Source organism: Urocampus carinirostris, chromosome 16 (genome assembly GCF_059441175.1).
Source record: "Urocampus carinirostris isolate Australia breed hairy pipefish chromosome 16, RoL_Ucar_1.0, whole genome shotgun sequence".
Taxonomy (NCBI): domain Eukaryota; kingdom Metazoa; phylum Chordata; class Actinopteri; order Syngnathiformes; family Syngnathidae; genus Urocampus; species Urocampus carinirostris.
This window is the reverse complement of record NC_142364.1, coordinates 19,495,707-19,517,370: the sequence shown is the minus strand read 5'-3', so window position 1 is coordinate 19,517,370 and position 21,664 is coordinate 19,495,707. Positions and strand designations below refer to the sequence as shown.

The 21,664-nt window shown below is 39.1% G+C and overlaps 1 protein-coding gene and 1 pseudogene across 2 annotated transcripts; both read left to right on the top strand.

Moving 5' to 3' along the window:
• The first annotated feature begins 15,121 nt into the window (after window positions 1-15,121).
• nfkbil1 (nuclear factor of kappa light polypeptide gene enhancer in B-cells inhibitor-like 1) lies at window positions 15,122-20,700 on the top strand. 2 transcript variants are annotated; one of them, XM_088355811.1, is made up of 4 exons: window positions 15,122-15,521; window positions 17,344-17,456; window positions 18,111-18,231; window positions 19,733-20,700. In XM_088355811.1, the coding sequence occupies exons 1-4, from the start codon at window positions 15,248-15,250 to the stop codon at window positions 20,299-20,301; spliced, it is 1,077 nt and encodes a 358-aa protein (XP_088211937.1). In that variant the 5' UTR covers window positions 15,122-15,247; the 3' UTR covers window positions 20,302-20,700. The 2 variants fall into 2 exon arrangements, with proteins under 2 accessions (XP_088211937.1, XP_088211936.1); XM_088355810.1 differs by having other exon boundaries at window positions 15,123-15,521; window positions 19,730-20,700.
• On the top strand, window positions 15,892-15,977 carry LOC148350558 (U2 spliceosomal RNA; annotated as a pseudogene).
• Window positions 20,701-21,664: the final 964 nt, after the last annotated feature.

Sequence of the window (21,664 nt, the reverse complement as noted above, 5' to 3'; positions counted from 1 at the left end):
TTCCCTGCAGACTCATCAGTATTTATTGCGGAGGTCATTCCGTCTCTATTTCACCGGCGACGCCTCGTCCGAGTATCCCTGACCTTTCGGGATCAAAGTCGTATCCTGCTGCGTAACATAACCGGCGTGGATTATTTTCACGGGGAGTTTTATGAAGCCCGCGCGCTCGGGTTACGTCAAGATTTCAAAATATTTCATGGTGCGTGGATGTCGTGGCGCTGCTTTTTGGCCTCTTTGATGTACTTTTGAGGCCACCATTCAAAAAATATATATCTATATTGACGTTTTTCAAAAGGAAAATATTTTCCCCCGTGTGTGGGGACAAGGTGTGGGAAAATAATTCCCGTGGAGCAAATACATTCTATAGAGAAGTGTATGGGTTTGCTGAGTGGTCCGTTTGGTAAACAAAACAACAGCACCTAGCAACTCTTTTGAAAATGCAGGGTTATATTTAATCCGTTTGGAGTCATTTGAAACTGTGACTCATGTTGATACAGTATATTAGGACAGCACCTTTACTGTAATTCACATACACTGCACTCGGCAATGTTCTGACGGTTTTGAAAACAGTAAGAATTTCAGCAAATTGTCCCCTTTAAAACATTACATTCGTCAAAAGCAAATAAGATAGTGAGTTTGGCCACCTTTGGCAGCGATAACAGAAATCAAATGTTGACGATAATTCGTAATGAGTCCTCCACGTTCACGGATCCCTCAACTGCCTGGGTCATAGGGTACCGATTCCTGCTGTGTGTCTTGGGCAAGTACAGCCTGCCGGCATCCATCCCTCTCCAGGCTAGCTCAACCAAAATCAATTAAAACAAGTGAAGATTCAAGGACAGTCTAGCTAAACCTACTAATCCACGTTATTTTTGATATTTATCAATGCATGCTTAAATCAGCCACATATGTTTAATCAAAATAAAACTATGTAATACAATAGTCAAATTATAAAAATATCAACACTATGACTCAATTTAAGTTAGTTTTCTTTCATTGCCATTTTTTTTGTCCAAAAATCTTTTTCCCAAGAAATAAATACCACTGTATACCTTTTCTTGCAGATCGATGAATTTTAAAATGTTTCTAAATATTCAAATACAGTACACACATTGTGCTTAACAATCAACATTTGAGCATATACAAAAATAGCAATTTAATTTACATAATTTTTGGGGTATTCTTACAGCATATTGATAAACTCCATTATACATGTTTTATTTTGATTAATCTAGTTATTCATTCATTTAAATACATAATTATTCAGATTGAATTCCCCCTATGTTCCGGTCCGGAACCTTCGCTCTGAAAATGCTGATCTACTAGTGATCCCAAGAGCCAAGAAGAGATCTGCAGGTTCGAGAGCATTCTCCATTTGGGCCCCAGTGCTCTGCCCCCTGAAATTCGATCTGTAACCTCAGTGGAACTGTTCAAAACTAGACTTAAAATACACCTATATTCTATATCTTATGAATGACCATAATTTAATGTTGACAATATCTGTGTATTATTTGTTATCGCAACATCCATTGCACCCTGGTCATCCTGGAACGGGGATTACCTCATGTGCGGTCCTTTCTCAAGGTTTCTTCATTTTCCTCATGTTGAGGTTTTTGAGTTTTTCCTTGCCCTCATGTAGGATTTAGATCAGGGGATGGTGTAATAATTGTCTGTAGTTTGCAATAATCTGTGGTCTGTGCAGCCCTTTTGAGACTCATTGTGATTAAGGCCTATACAAATAAACATGACTTGACTTGAATATAGATACAAAAATATATAAAACCCAAAGTCCTTTAATATGCCAAAAAAGCAAAGGGGTAACCCCATCGCCACAAGGTTTGCTTTTCAATAAAAATATGAAAGAGAAAATATGAAAGGCACAAGTGATTCATTGAGTATTATACAATGTGATACTCAAAATATTTGAACAAAATAGTTTTTCCCCAGTGATTTCGATTCTAGAATAAGTATTGTCATATGGTTCTGTCCGTTTGCTGAAGAGCAAAATGACGCTTAAAAATGAAAAACAAAAGCGACCAGATGATAAATCTAAAAATCTATGTTACATGATGTTCGTTTGTATGGATTGGATTTTGAAAAGCAATATATTATCTTCAAATGGGAATACACATTTTTGTCATACATTGACAAAATAAAGGAAAATGTAGCTATCCTATTTGCGTCTGTTTAATGTTGACCGAGAGCGCAGTACAATATAGTGTGCAGCTAAGATGCTTTACAAAGAAAATGTTTTTTTTATGGAGTGGAGTCCACAAGGGTATTCCGGGACAAGAGTGACACCAAGCTCATAAATAAGCTTGTGCTTGCTTAAAATGCTACACAGTGAATACTTTCATTACAAGATAAGCACAATTTATCTAAGAGCTTGGTAAATTCCACCAGTGGGAACAATGCTTCTGCGTCATCAAATACATATTACTCCTTTAAAACGTATTTGAAGCTCCGTCTATCACACTTGCTAATCACTGTCATTATTGTTCTGTCACCTCTCCGGTCTTATCGTGCACAGTGTATTTTTCATTTTCTTTTTCCTTTTTGATTTTTTTAACTCCCTAAAAGTACAGCAAAGTTGACCGATTGTTGAAAATTCAAAACAGCAGCGCCTATTAAGAGATGTAAATACACTCAACATACAAAGCTTTGAGCATCAAACCTTATTTTGAAAGACTTTCTCGTACGGCATAAAGGATTATGTCACTTTGCGTGGAGACAGCTTTATGAGCATTCCTTAAGACTGATGCAGGTGCTCCACAATGTTATTTGACAATGTTGTTGGTGTGTTTTCGTTGCTCATTAAATCCAACTGTAATAATCTGATTGTGCTTTCCCTTACCTGTACATTTGGAGAGAAAAAAATCTAAGAAACCTCTTGGAATGCTCACCACAATTTAAAACCCAGACTGTTTTCAAGGGCAAAGCTGCAATAATTTTATTCTACAAAAACAAAATTTTAATACAGTAGTCACATTACTTATTCTCAACTAGATCAACGTAGAATAATATTTATCTGGATTCAATGTTTAAAATTATTCTGTATTCTTTCGATGATTTCTTTGTTGAGGAATACAAAACACATGAGTGTGGCATGAGGGCCACCTGTAGTACAGAGCTTTCTCTTGTGGTTCAAAAAGGTTTTACATCCTCAGTCCCATTTTAGTTGTATTTAACTTTTTTTTCAAGTCTTGCATTTTGTTTGTGGTATACAAAGAGAAGGTATAAAAATGTATTAAAAAAGGAGAAAATAGAAGTTTTCCATTAAAGCTAAAATATATACAGTATATCAAATAAAGGTAAAGCTGAGCTAAAAAAAAAGTTTGAATCCTCATGCGTATGTAAGATGATCTCACATGCTAATAAAACTCTTAAGTGAAGATGGGCGAGTAATAATACCTACCTGGTTATAAGGTTTCATCAGTATTCGCGATAATGGACGATAGCAGTATCAGCTGCCTTCTTCATATACCTGTATGCTGTTTCACATTTTGCAACTGGACAGAAATTAGGGGTATAAGTCAAGTCAAGTCAAGTCATTTTTATTTGTATAGCCCTAAATCACGAAGAGTCTCAAAGGGCTTCACAGATTATTACACTATATTACACAGACTATTTTTCAGCCGACGAGAAGAGTAGGTTATTCATATGCTATGGAGTAGAAGTGAGTTTTAAGTTTAGATTTAAACATTTCCACTGAGGTTGCAGATCGGATCTCAGGGGGAAGAGCATTCCACAGCACCGGTGCCCGGATGGAGAACGCTCTCGAACCAGCAGAACACTTCTTTGCTCTTGGGATCACCAGAAGACCGGCACTCTCAGATCGTAGGCTTCGGACCGGGACGTAGGGGCAAATCAGATCTGAAAGATAAGAGGGAGCAAGTCCATGTATGATTTTGTACAATACTAAGAGAACCTTGAAATCACATCTATGGCTAACTGGGAGCCAATGCAGGTTAACCAAAATCGGTGTTATGTGATCGTACTTTTTTGTCCTAGTTAAAAGCATCGCTGCGGCATTTTGTACCAGCTGAAGTGACTTGATTCTAGACTTCGGGAGACCAGAGAGTAGTGCATTACAGTAATCGAGACGGGAGGTAACAAACGCATGAATTATAATTTCCGCATCAGACTGAGACAGTATTGAACGGATTTTAGCAATGTTACGAAGATGGAAGAAAGCGGTTCTAGTCATTTTCTTTACATGCATTTCAAAGGATAGATCAGGGTCAAATATGACGCCTAAATTTTTAACTGAGTCACTCTGTGTGATGTGACATTTGTCAATGTTCACAGCAGTTTTTGAGAATAAGTCACGGCATTTAGATGGACCAATGACTAACATTTCGGTCTTTTCAGAGTTAAGACGCAAGAAATTGAGTGACATCCACTCTTTTATCTCAATGAGGCAGGCCTCCAAATTTCCACAGTTTAGTGTGGAAGAATTCCACCAACGGAAGATATAGTTGAGTGTCGTCTGCATAGCAGTGGAAGCTGATATTGTACTTGCGAATAATATCACCTAATGGAAGCATGTAAATACTGAAAAGAAGGGGGCCAAGCACTGAACCCTGCGGAACACCGCAGGTAACATTAAAGGGCTCAGATGTCACCATATTTAACACAGTGCGTCCCTTCTGAGAGGTAGGATCTGAACCACGAGAGGACGGTTCCTGAGAGACCAATCCGTTTCTCCAACCGTTCTAGTAGGAAATTGTGGTGCACTGTGTCAAAAGCAGCACTAAGATCCAGCAGCAGCAAAAGTGATGAAGCGCCAGAATCCATTGCCAGTAGGAGATCATTTGTTACCTTGATCAGAGCTGTCTCAGTAGAGTGGTTAGCCCTGAATCCTGATTGCATGGATTCAAAAAGGTTATTCTCGGATATGAAAACATTTAGCTGCTGTGCCACTACTTTTTCAAGTACTTTAGAGAGGAAAGGTAGGTTTGACACAGGTCTATAATTATTTAAGATTTCTGGATCAAGGTTGGGTCGTTTCAGTGTGGGTTTAATAACGGCGGACTTAAAAGCTGCTGGAACTACACCTGAGGAGAGTGATATGTTTATAATATTTAGAACTGAAGGTCCAAGGACGCCAAAAAGACTCTTAATAAGTGAACCTGGGAGCGGGTCGAACTGGCAAGTTGTCGGTTTGGCCGCATTCACCACCTGTTTGAGATCATCAAGTGACAGTTCACTAAAACGGGACAATTTCCCAAGACAGCCACCCTGTCATGCATCTGTAGATTTCAGCCCTTTAGTATGTGTGGTATTAATAATTTCTTTATCAATTTCTTCCTGTATGCATTGAATCTTCTTAGTAAAGAAGACCATTAAGTCATGAGCAGAGTGCGTCGAACTATCTGCAGTAGTCTGTTGCCTTGTAAGCGATGCTACAGTGTCATAAAGGGCTTTGGGATTGTTCTTTTGAGACGCAATCACCTTCGAAAGATAGGCCGATTTTGCAGAGGCAAGGGCCGCTTTATACTTTAACAAGCTGTCACACCATGTTTGATGGAAAACCTCAAGCTTGGTAGTGCGCCATTTTCTTTCCAATTTCCTGCATTCTTGTTTAAGGGTTCTAGTTTCATCAGTAAACCAAGGCGTGCGTCTTTTAGGACGTGATTTTAGCTTCATGGGCGCTATTGAATCCAGGACACTAGTCAGGGTGGTATTGAACTCATTCATGAGTGAGTCAATCGAGCCATTGTATGATGGAAAGGACGCAACTGCTCCAGGAAGGAGTTCAAAGAGCTCGGAAACTGTGCCAGTGCTTACATTGCGTCCGCTAAATCCTTCAGCTTTTTTAACACTACATTTAGCTAGCACCTCAAATGTAACTAAATAATGATCCGAGATAACGGTAGTACACGGTAACACCATAATGTTTGAGGTTAAAACTCCTCGAGTCAGAATCAAGTCTAGCGTGTTCCCATCTTTATTGGCAAATCAACCAGTTGATTAAAACCAAATGCATCAATTAAAGACTTAAACGCAATAGTAAGTGAACTGAGTGGGGAGTTCATATGAATGTTAAAGTCCCCCATAATTATAATTTTGTCTGCATAGGTTACTAGTTCAGACAAAAGTTCAGCAAATTCGTCTAAGAAAGTTGTGTATGGCCCAGGTGCGCGATAGATAGTTATTACATAAATTGACAATAGAGAGGACCGCATCACATGAGCCTCAAACGCCTTGTAATTATTAGAGGTACGAGGATTAAATTTGAGCGATTTTTCAGAAATGAGCGCAACACCGCCACCCCTTTTCAACGTGCGTGCTATATGGCTACTCTCGTAATCTGGGGGAGAAGCATAATTTAGCGCTAAATACTCATCCGGGCGTAACCAAGTTTCACAAAGACCCATACAGTTAAGTTTATAATCACGAATAATGTTATCAACAAGTAAAGCTTTTGGAGCAAGCGATCTAATATTTAACAGACCAAATTTTAGCTTTGCTGAATCATTTGACTTAGCTGAACTCTTTGTAGTCTTTGTCGAGATCTTCAAAAGATGCCGCGGTTGTTGCTTTTCGTGTGCGCTGAGTGTAAAGCTTCGGTTGTCCGGCGAGGAATGAATGGTGGAATTAGTTACATCCTCGCGTCCATCTTGCTGCTTAGACTTCGCACGCTTCACACATCTACCTGCACGGCAACCACGCTTCTGTTTTCTGTCCTTACGGCGCCGTTGTCGTCGTTTATTAATTTGCATTCAGTTCATGCATTGTCAAAGGTACATTGTGTAATATTTTACCACTAGATGGCACCGTATTGTCTAATGCAAACTGAAACCAGTGCAAAATGAGCAGAGCGTAATAGCAAGATGTCAGAAGAACATGATGGCAACTACTAAGTATTGATTCCACTATAAAAGAAATACAAATTTCTTGAGCTATGAATATCTATGGAAATAAACATTGGTATGATAGTTCATGTATTTTTGCAAATTATTCAAATCGAGGTTTCTTTTACCTGATTGAAGGATGTTTTGTACCACTAGGAGGAACTAAATATTACAGTGTCCCTTTAGATATATTATTCAAAATACTGTATCATCTTTTTGTAGGATGGGATTTTATGTACTATTGGTATTGGTATCTAGTATAAACAGTGATGAGGATTTAAGAGTTGAGAATCGGTCGGAAAAAAGAACTGTAACTAAAACCCTATTCAGGTCCCAAACTAGGGCCTGGGGGCCACATACGGCCCGTCAGGCGTTATATTTCGGCACGCCAGGCGAAAATTGTAGAAATATTATTATTTTACTACTGTGTTGTTTTGGAGCTTTTATTCACATTTTTTGTGTAGCCCCGTTAAAACTAAATTTTTGTCTGCGCTCATGGCCAACAATCAAATAGCTATCTACATTTTTGTGTACTTGCTGTTTTTTTTGATCATTTAATAATTTCCCATAAAAAACACATATATTAAATTACTTTGGTGTAATTACTTTTCTTAAAGTTTTTATTGATAGATAAATACATGTATTTATGAATGTCAAGTGTTTCAAAACCAATGGATGAAAAGTTCCCTTTATAACATATATAAAAAAATATCATTTGTGCATGTAATGGCGAAAGGGAAAAACTGGATAGGCTTGTTATTTATTTTTATTCATGTTTTCCTGAGGTATCCGATTCAATACTCTGTATTTGCATATACCCCCCTGTAAAAAAAACTGCCATTTTTTTCCCCTATGCAAAAATTTTAACCCGATGCGGCCCACAAATCAAAATGTTTCCTCAGGCCTACTGTAGGATATTGTTTTGATAAAAATACTGGTGTTTGGTGTTGAGAATTTGTATTGGTATTAGGCTGAAATAATAACAATGAACGATGAATAATTTACACTTTTGGATTTTATTAAGAGCCATGATGCTTGCAGATGGAAAAAAATCAAACCTATTTTTTCATTTATTTCAGATAGTAGCCAACTTCCCTTTAAGGTTGCATATAACTGGTTTTAGTTCATATCGATGTGGTATTTGGATGTCCGTTCCCCAAAATACAATTTTTAACACAAAACCAGTAGACAGATTACTGTATTTTCCGGACTATAAAGCGTTCCTAAAAATACCAAATTGGCCAGATGTATTAAAGTGTGCGTTATAATCCAGTGTAGCCTTATACACTGGAATATATTGTGGATGAAATTTTATTGCAATGTTACAATTGAATGACACTGCATACATTAACTGTTCCACCTTTGAGTGAGTCTGTATAGTTAGCAAGCTAACGTGCCTTTTTGGTTCTTTTACTTTTAAGTTTTACAGTGATCTTATAAGTGTAATGGTTTAAAACATTGTCTAAATAAAATGATGAAGTCTGGTTACTCAGGGGGGCTTGTAATTCAATGTACTTTATAGTGTGGAAAATACACTATTTAGGAAATGTTTGATGGACTTCAAGGTTACAGGCTCGGGGTTGCAGGACGGTCCGGAGACCCTATTTTGAGAACCTGCGCACTAAATAAACCACAGGAGAATTTTTTTGCAAGGGCAGTCACAAAGTGGCATACCAATGTGTGGCCGTGCTATTGTTTGCCTTCCAGCCAGGCTGGCTATGTGTGTCGAGCGCGTGCCCCCGTCGCCATAAATCCAAAGCCAATAAAGCGACTTGCATAGAAAATAGACACAGGAAACACACGGCATTTTTCACTGCCGCTTCTTAACAATGGAAGAGAAGGTCCCAACCGGACCTGAAAGCCTTGGACAGATCTGATGATGGCATTGGTTGAGTCTCTTTCTGGCGAGATCTCAAACTTCCTGAAGTGGAGTGTTGGGCGCAAGGAAAGACAAAGAGCGGGTCAGTAAGTCCTCATCAGGGATATCCTCTGTTCGCAGGCACCTTCAAGGACGGGAGTCCTGTTTTTACGACAGAATCCGAAGCCCCGGAAAACAACCTCAGACGTCTCTTTCTCCTCGCCGTCGTCAAAAGCCACACGTCGTTTCCGAGGAGGCGGAAGGGGAGCGGCTTTTCTCTGGATCTCAGTCTCGGTGCCAGCGTGCCCATGGGCACAAAGCTTCCCTTCATGGCTACATCTCCGGCCTTCTTTTAGGGTCCTAAAAGGATGCTCTGTGACCTACGGTGGGCCCGGGGGATGCTGAGGAGGCTCAGCTGCAAGCTCTTCGATGGTGGCAGGTAAAGAAAGCAGGGCAGTCATGACCGACATACAAAAGAGGAGTAAGGCAGAGACTTCCGATGACTGTGCCACAAGAAATATCATATGTTCTGCACTATAAAGAACACCAGATTACAAGGCGCAGCCCCCAAAAATAGTCTTTTGTGATATAATTTTCATATAAATAAGACGCACTGGACCATAAGGTTCATTGAACTAAAACTACAGTAAGTTCTAGAGTTGAACAAAAATAAATGCTTACATTCAAATTTTAACTAGTTTTTCATAGTTCATAAATTGACATTATACAATCTGGTTTCACAACTATAATTAATTAATATATTCATAAATGGTTACAGTGCTTTCTTTCTCCCCTTTTTTAAAAGCTGTACAGCTAGTGAATGACGTCCTAAATAAACAGACTTGTTTCTAGAGTTGCTGTTTATTCGGACAATGGCCTCAACCATTACCTTTGTAAGGTCACCGTAAAAGTACAAAAAAGTCCCGTTAGCTTGCTAACCATACAGACACATTCCAAACTAAGCAAAGACATGCTAACAACAATTCAAACAAAAGTGCGTATTTTTGTACCAAACACTACCATGAACAAAAATCCTCATTCAGGTAATTTCAATATGTTTTATACTTACGAAAAATGATCGCCTAAAGCAACAGCAAAAGAGGATTGCAATGAGCGTATGAAAGTCTGCATCTGAGCTGCCGTCGAAATTCTCTGCTTTTGTTTAATTTAGGAATAAATAATTATCATACGGGCAGCACGGCAGCGCAGTGGTTAGCGCTTGTGCGGCACAGTTCATGTCATGGGAACCTGTCGTGGGTTCAAATCCAGCTCCAGACTTCCTGTGCGGAGTTTGTATGTTCTCCCCGTGCTTGCGTGGGTTTCCTCCGGGCACTCCGGTTTCCTCCCACATTCCAAAAACATGCATTTCAGGTGAATTGGCCGGTCTAAATTGTCCCTAAGTGTGAATGAGCGAGCGAGTGAGTTGTCTGTCCCCGTGTGCCCTGCGATTGGCTGGCAACCAGTTCAGGGTGTCCCCTGCCCACTGCCTGGAGATGGCTGGGATGGGCTCCAGCCCCCCGCGACCCTAATGAGGATAAGCGGTACGGCTAATGAGATGAGATGAGATGAGAATGAGATTATCATGTTAACCACAAGAAGACCACACTATCCATCCATCCATCCATTATCTGCACCGCTTTTCCTCAGTAGGGTCGCGGGGGTGCTGGAGCCCATCCCAGCTATCTTCGGGCATTGGGCAGGGGACACCCTGATCTGGTTGCCAGCCAGTCGCAGGGCACACAGGGACAGAGAATTCAGTCGCTCAGTCACGCCTAGGGACAATTTGAACCGGCCAATGGCCAATTAACCTGACATACATGTTTTTGGAATGTGGGAGGAAACCCACGCAAGGATGGGGAGAACATGCAAACTCCACACAGAAGATTCGATCTCATGACCAAGACAACACTATACGATTCTCAAAAGCAGAACAGAGTCTGTGTACAGAAACATTTAATTTTAACTATCCATTTCCAATTGCATTCAATGTATTTCCTGGTATATAAGGGGCACCTTTAAATTTCTGGTCAATTTGGGTTTTTTTTTAGGTGCGCCTTATGGTCTAGAAAATACAGTAATTGTTTAAAACCATAACTAAAATAATGTTCAACTCCAAAAGTGTTCATACATTCAGACTTTTTCAAAGAAATGCATTAATAAATCAATTAGAGGGACAATGTGTATTATGTAACCAGTAAATGTATGATTTAGTGCAGTGGTCACTAACATTATTGCAGTTGAGTTACTTTTTGCTACTGATTGGCGCGAAGGGTTACCATTTCGAAATATAGTTCTAAAAATAGCAATTTATGTTGCAACTAAGTTGTTACTCTGTTATTACCAGGTTGTAATTAGAAGTTAAATCAACCACTAAGACATCTTGTCAGTTAGAAGTCAAATTGACGAGACAATCGCAATAACCCAGCACTGGTGAGCTGTCAGGTGTTCTTAGCGGTCTACCACATTGGAGACCCCTGATTTAGTGCAACCAAAAACAAGTGCTAAAAACAGCAAAGGAGAATATAAACAACAGAGACTCAAAGCGACCAAAACTCACACTGTAAGTGAAGCTCAAGGAATAGTACTTAAAAAGAAAAAAAATCACCCTACATAAGATCATTTTACTCATCTTAAGTATCAAATACAGTATTTTAAGTATCATTGTTCTTATCTTATTAGAAAAAAAACAAAAAATATTTCGTAAAATAAATGAACCGTACTCAAAATGCTCAAAATGATCTGCCATTGTGGAAAAGTTTTTTTTTTTTATTTGCCAAAATGTGCACAGATGATAAAAATCATCACTCTTTGGATCCTTTTTCAATCAATTAAGCATAAAATTCAACAGGAATGTTCAGCTTTAAAGAGACACCATGTAATATTTAACCACTAGGTGTCACTGTATTGCGTAGTGCACTTAAAAACAAGTGCTACAGAGCACAAGGAAGAACACAAGCTACAGAGGCCTAAAGTGACCAGGCCGCACCATTTTACTTCTCATTTCTTTGCGCAGCCTTTCACAAGGTTTTGGGGGGTACCCTTAACAGCAAGATGTCAGAAAATGATGTCAGCTCCCTCTAGGTGAGTCTCATGTAAAATACATCCAAATTTCTAGACCTATGAGTACCGTATTTTGAAAACAAATGCACATTTACCTGATTGTTCATGTACTTTTGCCTATTAATTTAGTTTTCTATTTTGAATGAATGAAGGTTAAATACAAAAACACACTGACCCTAGTTTAATAAATCTTTGTTTACAGGTCCCCGGTTCAAGACCGGGTGGAAACATATGTTGGCATGGAGAGGGAGGGGTGCCAAACTCATTTTAACTCAGGGGCCACACAATAGAACAAACATTCTGTTGGGGGCCAGACTAGTAGATTAAAGAGAAAGAAAAAGAGATAAAGAAACAAGAGAAATAGGGAGGGAAAAAGGAGAGAGGGCGGGAAAAAGAGAGAGAGGGGGAGAGCGTGGGAAACAAAAGATAAAAAGTAGTAAGAGAGGGGAAAAAAAGGGAGAGGAAGGAATTAATCCAAAGAGAAATAGAAAGACAGAAGGAGAGAAAAGATAAATGAAAGTGCAAATGGTATAAAGAGAGAAAGAAAAAAGAGAGAAAAGGAAAAAAGAAAGTTAGAGCAAAAGAAGTTAAAAAACACAGAGAAAGAGACAAAGAGCAACAAAGGAAGAGAAAAAGAGAGACACAGAGAGTGAAAAAGACAGAGACAGTGGGAGAAAGGGGGTGGAAAAGAAAGAGAGAGAGAGAGAGAGAGAGAGAGAGAGAGAGAGAGAGAGAGAGAGAGAGAGAGAGAGAGAGAGAGAGAGAGAGAGAGAGAGAGAGAGAGAGAGAGAAATAAATACAAGTGCAGTGTCTTTGTGAGGGGCACCTGGCTTTGGCAACATCAAGCTGACATATTTCAACCTGCAGCTTGTTTTTCTCTTGCGCTTCTCTGAGTGTTGTCTCGCAGGCCGGATTCAATCCCTTAGCGGGCCTGATCTGGCCCGCGGGCCGCCTGTTTGACACCTGTGGGCTAGGGGATCTAACCAACCAACCCACCATGCTTGTTGGCAACTCCTGAATTTCAAAATTCTATGTACGTAACCTTTAACTTTTGATTATTTTGCAGTCCGTTAGACAAAATGATAGCTTCCTATAAGCGAATGTTAGGCCAAAGCAGACAGGTGGCGATGTGAAAGAAGGCTGGGCCTCACAGAAGCCCACAGTGACACTGAGGGGCGAGATGATGCATACTGAGTAAGCCGTTTGGAATCCAGCACATCATCATTCGCACCTTGGATCAAATTGTATATGTGGACACATAATGGAGGACAAAACACATACAAAATTAGTGCTTATTGTTGATCGGACATTGATGATTTTTCTTTTTTGTGATGGAGAAAATTGGATTTTGTACCTAACAAGTTCATTTTTTTCAGTAAGCATGTAAGTCGTTTTGACTTGTAATGGTTCACACCCTACTTGTATACTTTTTCATGATATTCTAATATTTTGAGATGAGATATTTAAATTTTGACCAAAATCTAGCAAGGTTAAAACAAGGAAACCTTAAATATTACTTAAAATATTGCAATTCATTTGTAATAAATCCCAAATGTTTTATATGTATGTATTTTAAAATTACAGTTCCTAAAAAAAAACCTTAACACAAAATTCTAATCTTCTGAGTCCGTTCTTTTGATGAACTGTTAAATTTCTAAAATCGACTTTTTCAGAGATGCCTTGGGTGCAGACGCTCTAGCACCACCTGGTGTCTATGTGTGGATATGTTTTTGAGCCGATTCTGTACTTTGCAAGCTAAATTGAGGTAAATTTAAAAGCGAAGAATGATGCAGTACCGTGGTTGAATTCTAATTACCGTACAATAAATATGTGTTTAAATGTCAAGAACCATAATTCTATGAAAGAATTTAACATAAAACATTACACACAGGCACAACTTTCTTTTCTTGGTAGTGATGATATAGTACATGGGAGCATACTTTAGTTTTTTAAAAATGTAAAACTATTAAACTATTGTTTAAATCCTAACGTTTGAACAAATAAAGTACAGTTTACTCTGTCGAAATTGGTGATGTTACATTTCAGGTGAGTCAGTTTCATTTTGCCTTGAGGGCCTCATTTAAAAAAAACCTTATCACAGTGGCCAAACTATTAAATGAATGGCTAAAAGTGTGCCTTCGCTGGAGGGCTGGGGGTCTTTTCGGAGGCTCACGATTGAATTATGATTGAGTGATGTAAGATTTGATTACAAAGCAATCATTGAGGCTTTTTTTTCCTCAATAATTTTCCCACTAAGATTGAATCTCTTGTAGTGTTTATCTACTGTGCATTTATTAAAAAATAAATAAACAAAAAAAATGAAAAAATGAAAATGAATAAAATAAAAAAGCAAAACACTAATTTAGTTTATCTCCCCAAACGTTAACTTCAATAAGGGGAAATTCTTGCAGACTGGAAAGTGAAAAAATAGCATTCGAACCCAATTTAAAAGATTAATAATTGTGATTTTTTTTTTTAATTGTGCTTTTTGTTTTAATTTTTCAATGAAAATGTTTACCTGAAGGTGGGAAATACTGTTAGATTTCATATCAATTTTAGAAAGGAATTAAAGCGATTTTAAACATCTACAAAGACCAGCAGATGTTGTTTTTTATTTTATTTAGTATTTTTCGTATTGCCTTTCAGCGTGCCCGTGAATAATATTATTTTAAGTCAATAACATGGTAGGTGGGTTTCTTCAATAATGTCTGGTTGATTACTGGTATTCAGAAAATACCGTTGCAATGTGCGCTATGTGAGTGGTACCTGGTGGACATATTTAAAACAACAGGCTGTTGTTTGACTCATTTTTCTCTTGTGCTTCTTTTAGCATTGTCACGTGGGCTACATAAAATTATGAGGCAAGACAAAATTGGCACGAGGGCCTTTAATCTGACACGTGTTTTATTTTGTATTTTTGTTACTTGGTTCACAATGTTAGTAAAGCTTTGCAACTATGTTGTTTTAATACAGTTAATACATTTAATTTAATACAGTTTAATACAGTTGTTAATATGTTTTATACAGGCAATTTACGGCTGTGTGGTTCACTTATCTTTTAGTCTACAAATGTATATTTGAAGACAAACATAGCGACTTGACGAGCAGTGTGTCAATATTTTGCCACTTATAAGCATTTTCGCCATGTAAAGAAATTTACGAAAAGGAAAAGCAGTACATTTTCTACATACCATATCAGTCAACTAGAAACCCTTCTGTGAGAGTCCATGCTGTCATCTAGTGGCAACACCACTTATAATCCGGAACGAATGTTTTTTATCCGGGAATGAATGTTTGCCCTTTCCAGGTTGCAACCGGAATTTATTTAAACACGGACATACATGGACAAGACAACTTCCGTCACAACCGGAAATAACCCTCAGATGTCAAAACAATCGGGTCATCAGAAACGACGTGTTGTCGTCCATTCCAATCAAATGTAATCGAAACCATTGACAGTGACACACTCGGTATGCTGACTAAAGCGGAGAAGAAGCTGTGGAAGTACGTCGAGGAGGGCAGCCTCTTCAAACTCAAGTCGTACTTGCGCAAACACCGGGACTTGAACGTGAACTTCTCCCAGGGCAAGAGGCAGAGGGGCCTGCTTCATCTTGCCTGCAGCCTGGGGGACGACGCCGTCGTGCGGCTGCTGCTCGAGCACGGAGCCGATGTGCTGCGGGCCGACAAGAAAGGAGACACGTCGCTACACGTCGCTGCTAATCGGGCTCTTAAACGTGGGAAAACAGGTGGGGTGCACATTAACAGGACCTAGTTTGCAAAAAGTCGAAATACGTCACTATATTTCTTCGCTTTTCTTACAGGAATGGCGCTTTTTACAGTTATATTGTACAAAAATAGATTACTGCACCTGTGTTTTTTAAATACAATGTCCCTATCAACGGGAGACTAATTCCCTATCATGGCCAACCCTACAATCCTAAACCAGTTAGATGGCATTGCACGGTATAATCAGACGTCCCCCATTACCACGTCAAAATGTCATACCTGTCAAATTCAGGCAACTGCTCCAACTGTGGTTCTAAATCAATTGAAGACTAGATGTATTAGATGAACTGAGTAAATACCAAATTTGTCGGCATGGAGTAAAACTCTAGCATTATTGCAATTCGGAGATGGATTAAGAGCTTGCTCTGTCCGCTCCATGCATCGGCCCGGTATTACAGTACCTCCGGGAACGGTGCTTTCGCACTGATCGCTGCATGGCTCTGTGGCTAGGACCTTGACTCGGCCTATTGGCTGAGAACAATTGTCTCGGCCCGTGGCTTTGTAGTGAATTATGAATTGACCGATAATGGATAATTGATAACGAATATAGAACAATAACCCTTACAAAATCCCCCCCCCCCCCCCTCTTATCAATCATTGCAATTCTCCTTATTAAGTATTGCTAAACTATTGCAAACTATTATTACAGACCATTATAGAATATAATTTACTTTTATTGTCATTCTTTGCACACAGAACGAAATGTCATGACACATTCTATTTATTTTATTTTTTTATGATTTTATTTTCAACACAAGGATACTGCTGGAAGTGTGAATTTCCCTACGGGGATGAATAAAGTATCTATCTATCTATCTATCTATCTATCTAAACCTTACAAACACTGGTTGGCACCTATTTGCTTACAGCAAGACAGACCACAGAGGCTAAAAATGTGTGTAAACAAGTTTATTTTATTTACCAAATAAACAACACAAACCATTCTTACAGCATCTTTCTTAGTTCTTTCCACACTTACAGTAAATATAGTGTTGCTTATTACACGTAGCAGTGCAGGATTTTGCAGACTTAATCCATTTTAAAAATAAATGCTTGATCAAGGATAACATTTGCTAGTTTATTGTGACAATACTAGCTCTACACAATGTCAAGTCATGTTTATTTATATAGCCTTTAATCACAAGGAGTCACAGATTATTGCAAACCATTATGACACCACCCCCTGATCTAAAACCGACATGAGGGCAAGGAAAAACTCAAAAACCTCAACATAACTTTGAAAAGGGACCGCACATGAGGTAATCCCTCTTCCAGGATGACCAGGCTGCAATTGGTGTTGCAATAACAAATAATACACAGATATTGTCAACTGTAAATATATGTCATTCATAAGGTATAGAATAGAAGTTTGTTTTAAGCATAGATTGAAACAGTTCCACTGAGGTTGCAGATCGAATCTCAGGGGGAAGCGCATTCCACAGAACCAGGGCCCGAATGGAGTACGCTCTCAAACCTGCGATTCTCTTCTTGGCTCTTGGGATCACTAGTAGACCAGCATTTTCAGAGCGACAGCTCTGGAACCGGATGATGTTGCTGCCTGCTACTAGTGACCGAAACGATACAATTTGGAGCCAAAATGGGCAAGACGAGATCGGTCTAACCAAAAAATTGTTTAAAATATCTTTTTATTCACGGACAAAATCGTTACACAGCATACACAATTCAAAATGTTCAAAGAATGTACTAAATACTGGGAAAACCTATACATTGACAGATATGAAATGTAAAATAAATAATGGATTGTTGTGTTTCTCCCTATAGCCTATGACGACCTGGTTGTCCCTCTCCGAAAGAGTTGCCCAGCTGCCATGGGCACCCCAAACAGGGCTGGCGTGACCCCACAGGACCTTCTTGATGGGTTAAAACATTCCGAGGTATCATCCAGTTCATGCTTAGTTGTAATAGATGTGTTACTAATGAGTTGAAAGCCCTTTAGAGCAGGGACAACACACAAATTTTCACTGAGGGCCACTTCAGTGTAATGAGGTTGCTCAAAGTAAATGTAGCAAAATTTATTTGAATGGTATGTCAACTAAATGTAACTACTGTTTAACGTAGCATAACTAACTTCAAACGTTACATTTGCTTGAACATGTCGTTACTTATATTTTATCAACTTCAACTATGTAAAATAAATATAACAAAATAACACAATTTGGGACATGTTTGGGATTTGTTTTTTTATTTCTGAATTCTACTCCTTGACATTGATAAAGCACTGCAGTGTAGTGGCACTCACCCATCACTTAGCGAGTATCATAGTCATCAGCCATTATAGTTGAAGCACTCTCGACTAATTTATTTTTAGAGGCATTGTAGGCTCTCAGGGGCTTCATAAAATGATGGCACGGCACATGTGTATAAAGTAGCCTGATCCTGCTAAAAGAGGAGTGACAAGCATCTTTAATGGTACGTGAGTTTCCCTTGTAAAGGACACATAATCGGTTTCTGCAAAGAAAAACTGCTAGGCCAGAAACAGCATTCAAATTCCTTACTTAAAATGAATGTGTTTTTTGTTTTTTTTTTAGTTCCAGCCTTGTGGACAAGGCACAAGTTACCAATCTCATGCTGACACAGAGAGAGACTGGATGGATAAACTCTTTAACGAATGCATGCATGAGATGTCTGATACCTACGGAGTTTACGAAGGTAAAGTATACATATTTTGCTCTTTTTCTGATCATTAATTACACGTACATATATGTACATATATTATATTGTTATTATGCATTATATATATATATGTATATTTATTATTATTATAATTATCTATTATTTATTAGGGCAGCACAGCGGAGCAGTGGTTAGCACGTGTGCGGCACAGTTCTGAGGTCATAAAATCGAACCTCCTGTGTGGAGTTTGCATGTTCTCCCCGTGCTTGCGTGGGTTTCCTCGGGGCACTCTGGTTTCCGCCCACATTCCGAAAACATGCATATTAGGTTAATTGACCGGTCCAAATTGTCCCTAGGTGTGAATGAGCGAGTGAATTGTCTGTCTCTGTGTGCCCTGCGATTGGCTGGCAACCAGTTCAGGGTGTCCCCTGCCCACTGCCCGGAGATGGCTGGGATGGGTTCTAGCACCCCCGCGGCCCTAATGAGGATAAGCCGTGCAGATAATGGTTGGATGGATGGATTATTTATTATTATTGTTTTATATTTTTTTTATAAACATGTTTTTAATGTAAGATTTATTGGATCATTGCATTTTTGGGATTGCACATTTTGTTTGTTATCTCTGTGTTTATAATGTCTATAATTTTGTTTTGTATATTTCGCATTTTATTTTTGCAATGTTTTTACTGCATACTGTATTTTCTTCTTCTAGCGGATATGGTTTTCTTTTGTGTTTTTTTTTTTTTTTAACTTTGTGTTTTATCTCTGTTATCAGTATTTCTACCAATTCAGTTTTCTTTTGGCCATTTTTCTCTATAGTATTTTTTTTTTAATTTACCTTTTTTATTTGATTTTCTATGTCCTTTATTCTGGCGGCATATCGGTTGATTGGTTAGCGCGCAGCCCCACGGGTCGAGGTCCGGGGTTCAAGTCTAGCTCCTGCAGCCTCCCTGTGCAGAGTTTGCATGTTCTCCCTGTGCTTGCTTGAATTTCCTCCAGGCACTAAGGTTTCCTCCCACATTCCCAAATAAAAACATGTATGTCAGGTTGATTGGCCATTCCAAATTATCCCTTGGTGTGAATGAGTGAGTGAATTGTCTGTCTCTTTATACCCTGCGATTGGCTGGGAACCAGTTCAGGGCGTCCCCTGCCCACTGCCCAAAGATAGCTGGGATGGATTTTGTTTATTTTCTGCAACTGATTTCCCTCTATACAGTATTGTATTGTTCTCGAATTGTGTATTTTTTAAAATTATTTTTGTAATTTCCTTTGTATTTTCCTTTGTCTGTGGTATTTTTCATATTTTCCTTCTTTGTCTCATCTTTTTGTTTTTTTAAACTAAATTCCTATTGTAATTGTGAATTTCCCTTAGGGGATGAATAAAGTATCTATCTATCTATCTAATCTATTTCGATATTCGACACCTCCCCCCCTAAAATATTCTAGTAAAAATGTTTGAAAAATATTTCACATGTTCTTTTCAGCTCCTCATTCTCCACAAACATTATAGTTATTGCTTTTTTGTGCTTTACAGCAGATGACTACCTCGCTGTTGACGATGACGAGGAGGACTACGGTGACTGGGCTGACCGCATCAGAAGAGAATATTTCACAAAGAAGCATGCGGAAGCTCAGAGAATGGCCTCTTCGTCGTCTAGCGGGAAGCGGAAGAGTAAGCGAACCGAAGAGGAGCAGAACTATAAAGACCTGCACGCCAGGTTGCAAAAGGAGCACGAGGAATATTTATTTCGCGCCGCCCGCAAAGAGGAGGAGACTCGGCAAGGCCGGAAGCGCCGCTACGAGCAGATGTGCGCGGCCACGTTTCACAGCGGCGAAACTAAGCTGCTGAGTTACAGCGACATCCCATGGCCGGCGCCGCGCGGCACTGTTCGGGAGATGGTGGACGTCATGCTGCACGGTGTGGACCGCAAGGACTCGACGAACCTCAGGAAGGCGCTTCACAAGCAGCAGGGGCTGTGGCACCCTGACAAATTCGCACAGAGGTGCGAAGCTCGGCTAGACGGGAAGGACAAGCGGCGCATCCTTGATACGGTGACCGCTCTATCTCAGGAACTCAACAGACTGGCGCAGAGCTTGAAGTCATGATGACATGTTATTCTTTTAGGGGAGCTTGGTTTGTTGTTTTATAGTTATCTAAAATATTCTGCTATTGACTAATTAGCCTGGAAATTGTCAGAGTACTGCCCTTTTTTATAATACTTTTTTTGAATACTCTTCATTTGAGCTGTTATCTGTGCAAATTTGTGGCGTTTTAGTGTTATTTAGGAAAAAACATAAAGATGAATTCATCGTACTCCAGCACATTCCTCGAAAGGGGGTAAATGATATCGCGCTGGACTGTTTTAATTGTAAAAGAAGCCTTATTAAACCAATGGGATTATCTTCAAATATCGTTGCAGTCATGTGAAAGAATGTACACATAACCAAAATTGATTTTGTTTGTTCATTTTGTTTAACAAATAGATAAAAGTATTTTTTTTCCTATATCTGTCAATATTAAACCAGTACTTGCCCCCAATTCCTTCTCGATTGCTATTAGCGCTGTTGGCGGTCTCTCTGAGAAGTTTTCATTTTGTCTTTTCAGCAGTTTTGGAGGGCCATGTGTTCCCATAGGTAGCACTGTTTTGATTTATGTTTAGTAATGATTGTCTTGGCGGTTTTTCTTTAAACTTTTCTCCTTGCACTACTCTCTGGTCTCCCGAAGTCCAAAATCAAGAGCCTTCAGCTGGTACTAAATGCTGCAGTGAGGCTTTTAACTAAGACAAGAAAGTCCCCCTATGTTATGGTCCGGAGCCATCGCTCTGAAAATGCTGGTCTACTAGTGATCCCAAGAGCCAAGAAGAGATCCGCAGGTTCGAGAGTGGTCTCCATTCGGGCCCCGGTGCTGTGGAATGCTCTTCCCCCTGAGATTCCATCTGCAACCTCAGTGGAAATGTTTAAATCTAAGCTTAAAACACACATTCTATAGCATATGAATAACCTATATTTTATGTTGACAATATCTGTGTATTATTTGCCCTCATGTAGGTTTTAGATCAGGGAATGGTGTCATAATAGTCTGTGGTTTGCAATAATCTGTGGCCTGGCAGCCCTTTGAGACTCTTTGTGATTAAGGGCTATACGAATAAACATGACTTGACTTGACTCCTTATTCTTAAATATTGCAGGCTTTGCTGCTGGTTGCTACCTGCAAACCGAGCTTGAAAGCTTGCTGCTGAACTGACTAGTGCGATGTGATATTTTGTGGCAAATATTTTTTAGGGTTCCTGTGGATTTTTGAAAAATCTTAAAAGGTACTGAATTAATTATCCTAAAGATAATTAGGTATTGGTTGGCATTTAAGTGTCTTAAATCAAATTTTTGAAGTCTTGAAAATGTAAACACATTAAGACTTGTATTTGTTTGAACTAAAAATATTTAGTAACATTTCGGTGAGGCTTGTCTTCCC

Coding starts and splice junctions, on each gene's coding strand:
- nfkbil1 (XM_088355810.1), top strand. CDS start 15,248: ATGCTGACTAAAGCGGAGAAGAAGCTGTGGAAGTACGTCGAGGAGGGC. Junction 17,457..18,110: donor ATGGGTTAAAACATTCCGAG/GTATCATCCAGT, acceptor TTTTTTTTTTAG/TTCCAGCCTTGTGGACAAGG. Junction 18,232..19,729: donor TACCTACGGAGTTTACGAAG/GTAAAGTATACA, acceptor TGTGCTTTACAG/CAGATGACTACCTCGCTGTT.